At 37.5% G+C, this 6,000-nt stretch overlaps 1 protein-coding gene across 1 annotated transcript in view; it reads right to left on the reverse strand.

Moving 5' to 3' along the window:
• Positions 1–6,000, reverse strand: part of CCDC60 (coiled-coil domain containing 60) — a 67,346-nt gene that overhangs the window by 33,929 nt on the left and 27,417 nt on the right. The window contains exon 3 of the mRNA XM_026075228.1: positions 4,134–4,225. Within this exon, the coding sequence (XP_025931013.1) occupies positions 4,134–4,225 (92 nt within the window). The remainder of the gene's footprint in view (positions 1–4,133; positions 4,226–6,000) is intronic.

Here is a 6,000-nt window from a genome sequence, read left to right on the forward strand (position 1 = left end):
ATAGCTCATATATCATACAAATAAAATAAAATAAAATAAGTAGGATTCATGATTTAATATCCACAGTAAGTAGAAGAAATTATATTAGTTGGGCTGCAGGATCACCACTGGAATTACTTGGTAAAGACAGTGAGGTATTACATGATATATCAGGCAAATTTCATTTGAGCATGTATTCAGACAGCTCCAGAAAATAGAATTAGAGTGACCACTGTCTACACAACAGTAAACACAGGCACATTTCTCAGGAGTGCACAAACAGGCTTTGATTAGGCCCTGGCCTGACCAAATTTCTGTTCCTCAACAGACAAGTGTGTGTAAAAATATCATTTACTGTGCAGTAAATGTAAATATGTATTTACTTGTGCAATAGCAAAAGACTAAATCCCCCCCCACACACTTCATCTTCCTCCTAACTTTCAGCAGTCATGCAAACCTAATGGACTGGAATATTTACTTCCAGGCATTTCAAATAACATGAAGTCAGTTTTGAATGCAACTGTGAATTAATTTTATGGGACCAGAAGAAGTTAGAGGAGGAGGAGGTGCTTTAACAGATAGGTATTTTCTTATTCGTCAGCACTTTGGACTCTGCTTGTGTTATTAAAGCGGAGTTGGGTTCTTTCCATTTTCTGCATTAGCAGTAAAAAGGATTCTGCAAGCCAAATTAGACTCGTAATAACAACTGCACAACATTACTATCCTCTGAGGGTGTGGCACAATTACAACTGATCAGGTCTTAACAGACAATTCTGCTGAAAACATACGTAAAGGAATATAATCTTGTTTGTGCCTTTAGCTGTACTGGCTTCTGGAGGTGAAGAAGGATAGAAGCTGGGTTTTTAATCACTCAGAGAAAAGATACGACACCAAGATCAAATCTATTCACATTATTAAAAATCTGTATTTAAGACCATTTTGTAGATTACGCTGTTAAATATTCAGTGACGGTAAATCTGCATTTATCATAATGTAGTGCAGGAAACTGAGAAATGTCTTCAGTTAAAAGTAAGCTAGGCTAAACACTTCATCTGTCATAGGAAACAACTGCACTTGCTCAGAGGGATGGAATGGATGATCTGAAAAAGTTCTTTCACGGATGCTCGGATTTAGTGGGCTGATTTTAAAAACTGATAAATCAGAGAAACAGAGACACCACTGAAGTCTAGAAGAATACATAAAGCATTTACAGTCCAAGACACCTGAGCTCCAATTGTGGCTGTTCCGGTGATAACTAACCTTACACCCCAAATGTAACCCTCACAACTTACCTATGGGGGTAATAACACTTACCCACCTAGTACCTAGCAGTGCTGTGGAGATGAGTAAGGCAATGCTTGCATGTACACGACTGCTAGGCACTGTAAGATTTATCAAACTAACATTCCTAAAAGCTTGAGAAGTTAATGGTAATAGGATTAAAAATTAAATAATAATAAGAATTTAAATGAAAATAGTAGAAAAAAGAAAGCCCTATACGGAAAAAAGTAATTTTTGCTTTCAGTCACGAAAGTAATCCTCATTCACACTCAGCCTTCCACGCCAATTTAAAAAGCTATATATTTATGCAGTGAGTTTAGTTCAGACACATTGCCTAGTCTCCAGTCCCAATTTACAATTCACTTGACAGAGGTGCACAGAGGTCAAGCGATTTGCACAAAGTCGCACAAAGATTTAGTTGCTCAGCCAAGACTTAAGATCAACATCTTGATTTCTCTTCTCCCCCTCCCAATTTCTGCCCTCCCCATACAGCATTCTTAACACATTAATGCCATAATACTCAGAAACAGGGAGCAGAAGGAACAATGCTTGGAGGGGCAATCTACATTTTTCCCTTCATTTGCATAGATAAATCATGCCCAGTCTCAGTTTCTATCACTGCAATCTTACACGGAGCTTCTTTAGCCTAGGAAAAAGCTAACTTTAAAAAGCACGGCTTTTCCTGCCACTGAATCCTTCAGATTTAGTCCCTCCCTCAAAATCGAGATAGGGACCCAACATGAGGTGCTCAACACACGGGTTCTGTGATACCAGTCCTGTATCATATGTTACTCATGAAAATATCCAAGACATTCTAGTCTTTCATAAAAACAAATTTAATTTCATGGTTTCTATAATTATAGGACCAAAACTGAATCTACTGAATTGAAGAGAACCTCAGTGTTGTGGAAAGTTCAGCTGATCCTAAACAACTCCAGGTTAGTCAAGCTACAAACAAAATACTATAGGTCCTAATGGCATTTCAGAACTATGTTGCCCAGGGAACACCAGTTTGTTTCACAAGCTGAATCCACGCTCCCTTACGTTAACCCATGAACAAAATGACACTTCATTCATTCCAACAGTAAATTGTAATAAAACGAGCAGTCCAACTTTCTTCATCCAAACCTCTGCAGGCTCACTTAGTCTATAAGGAACTAGCAGTCTTTGCAGACAGCACCGGGGAGCACAGCGTAAGGCATGCAACACAGAACAGGACAGTTGGGACTTCCCTCCACATCTTCCCTCCAGAATAATTCTCCTAAACTAGCCTTCCTTGCTTTTAGCAGAGAGCTGCTGTAGCAACTGTACTTCAGTGTTTGCTCTTCAAAACTTCAGGGATAGAAATCCAAATATCTTTTTAACAGATTCAGGTCTTCTTGGAATGATTCAGAAAACAGTTTCTCCAGCCTTACTCTATTCAGATATACTTTCAATGAACTTAATCAAAGCATAAAATTGTCAGCTCTAATGAACTTATACACAAAATACATGTAACATTGGAAATGTATTACACACTTCCCAACTCTGTCCTTGACACATTTCTCATACCAGTTTTAAATGCAGCAATATTAAGGATGGAATGTGAGGTTGCTCTTCTTGCTAAAACAATCTCCTAAGCTTTTAAAAATCAAGCCATTTAGTACCAATGGTGATGGTAATTTTTGCCCTACAGAATACCTCCAAGTATTTTTTGTCCTACACATTCAAAAGTAAAGCATGCAAAGCAACTGAAAGCAACTTCCAAGTAGCTGCAATTTGTATTTCAAGAAATAAACCGACCTTTGGCAGGTTATCATCAAAAGAACTTAATTTGACCTCAAAGTGACAATCCCACTCAAACTTAGCAAGGAACAGTGAATGTAGACAGTCAGTCTAACATTGCTAACAGGGCATTTATGGCCAAAACAAGTCATTCTTTACTATAAAACAGCTTATCCAGCCTTCATAGCACATAGCATTTGTTATTCTGTTTATGATTTATTATGTATTTTGTTGTCAAGTTTATAAAGCAAAAATTCACTAGAAGTGAATTAACAAAATAAGTGAATAAACAAAACAATTGGGGGCAGCGAAGGACAAAAAAGGGAAGAAGAATGTGAGATATAATGTTATCAAGAGCAAATAGTAAAGAACTTAGAAATTGTTCTGATGTAAAAATATGTGAATATTTGAAAGCACTACATTATTGTGAAATATAAAGTTCTGATTCCTCAGCAGTAATATGTGCAAAGAAGTTACTTTTCTCTAGTAAACTTGGTTCTAACTTCCCTGATTTTTGTGCAATTACAATCTCAGCCTAATAAAACAAGAGCATAATTCTTGTTTTTAACATATATTATGCTGATACAACATCACGCATTCTCTTAACTGCCAAATTTGCTAGATTTAACCTAAGAAATTATTAGCATGCCAGCATCTTCCTGAGACCCAAGTTGGAATATTCCAAGTAAGTCCATGAATGTATTTCTGTAACAGCATTATGATATTTTCACTATGATCTTTCATCACATTAATGATATGTCCTAACATTGCTTGTTTTTGACTACTTTGGTCACCAGATCTCAGCACGATATTGATTCGTGCAAATGACCACAGAGAGGTTAGCAAGCATTTTTATGAAGAACGCTAAAACAATATAGTATTGATGGACAGACAGGGCTATCAAACAATCATTCCTCATCCAGCAATGACAACATTTTGACTATTCATAAATTATATAAAGGAAAAAATATAAACTGTCTTTTCTAAGCTGTTAGCAGAGTTACTTATTTTGCCTGTAATCCAACTGCTGCTATTGCAGAACCAAAGATTCCTCTTTTCTTCTCTTTAGCTACGACTGGTTGGCTTCCGTGAGCTCCAGATTCCCTTACCTTGAGTGAGCAAGAGCTTTACTAATAGTCCTCAGTTCCTTTCCTGTCTGTCTAAGTGGGGTGAGCATCTTCACTGATTGCYGTGGACGAGACTGAAAATGATCAAATTGAAAATAAATGGTATGATAATAAGAAGAGCTTAGCGTAAGAGAGGATATGTGCAATCTCAAGCGTTTGGTTTCAATCACTAAACGTCTTCTGAAACGGTCATTGTCTGGGATGGCATTGTGCCATTTCATAAGCATGTTAACAAACCTCATATGATACAGCTGTGAGTGCTCGTATGGGTGCATATGTTCCAACAGGTTTTTCTCAGCATTGGCTGATTTCCAAGTTGGACAGAGGTCTTACTGGCAATTAAGTACCTGTGAGATTCATTAAATTATGTAGCAGGAAGAAGAGAGTGTTCAACTGCCTGGACTTATGGAATAGCTGCTGTGAGAGCTTATGCTCTGAGAGAAAAATCTTTCTCTGAGAGATAAATCTTTTAAAGTTCCAACCGAGGAAAAAATTCAATCAGAATTCACACCTCCAACTCTAAACAACAAGGAGATACACATTTGTAAAAAACAAAACAATACAAAAAKCTCCACAAACTTAGCTGTTCTTTGAGCACAGAATGTAATGGTTTCATTTCCTTTTTTCTTTTTTCTTTTTTTTAAAGAAGAGTGTACAAAACCAGGTCAGCAATTTTACATAAGGCAGTTATAGTTATCTACTTAGTACATTGTTCAAAATGACTGCAAAACTTTCTCTTCTGAGAAGCTATGCAACTGAAATATATAGGAGACGAAAGATAGTCGGTGTTGAACTAGGCCTGGCTTAGAAGTTCCCTTGGGGATTCCAGAAAATAGCTGCATCAGGTTCATGGAATTATGCTTGCATGCTGTGCATGTGCAGTAGTTTTGCATGTGYTAGTTAAGCTAGTAAAATATGTAGCTGAGGCGGTGCTCAATGTGCAAAAAATGCTTGGCTAAATTGCCATCCACTGAGAAACCTAATGCTGGTCTGCAGAGGCTGAAGCACAGCCTAAGGGGCARTCCTGTGCCTCTCATGAGGCGACCTAAGACATACAGAAAAATAACTCCCTGACAAAGGAAATAAAGCAGATCCCTTATTTTACACCTTGGAAAGTGTGTAATAGGTTACTCCCTTTTTTGCAGATCTCAGTGGGAGCTGTAGAAGAAATGTTCACCTACTCAAAGAGGTTGTAATTCTTATTTCAGTATTTTCTTCGCATTTGAGTGCATCATTTTTGTTTGCTGAGACAACAGGTGCTCTGTACGGACAACAGCTTCTATAACATGAGTGAGCTGCAAATTTCAGCCTTTCTTAGTGTGTTTACAAATTTGAGAGAATTTCATTCTGGACTCTTGGATAGACTGATCTCATATTGAAACAAAGGCGTCAGCTGCTGGTTAAAAATATATATGGAAAGGGCAAACAAAAGAAAAGACTTCTTACTAATTAGATGTGTATATATAAATAATAACTGTAAATGAGAACTTAGAAGAATAAGTGAATGTGTTGGTGGAATGCTTCTGGTATTCAAGCCAGAGCTTCTGCCAGTAAAACAGCTGGCACAGCTGTATCTTTTAGCTGGACTTCCACAGCATATGTCTGGCTTTTTGACTTCACTAGCTTTCAAGAAATCTGAAATACTGTACCCATTGATTTAATTTGGATAAAAAAGGAAATGAAACAATGTGTTATGATAGATAACATATTACTGGATGCTACAGCTATGCTAACACTTATACAATCTAACATCCAGGAAGGGAGAAGGAAGGGAGAAGGAGGGGAGAAGGAAGGGAGAAGGAAGGGAGAAGGAAGGGAGAAGGAAGGGAGAAGGAAGGGAGAAGGAAGG

The sequence above is a fragment of the Apteryx rowi genome, unplaced genomic scaffold (assembly GCF_003343035.1).
Source record: "Apteryx rowi isolate R43461 unplaced genomic scaffold, aptRow1 scaffold_40, whole genome shotgun sequence".
NCBI classification, from domain to species: domain Eukaryota; kingdom Metazoa; phylum Chordata; class Aves; order Apterygiformes; family Apterygidae; genus Apteryx; species Apteryx rowi.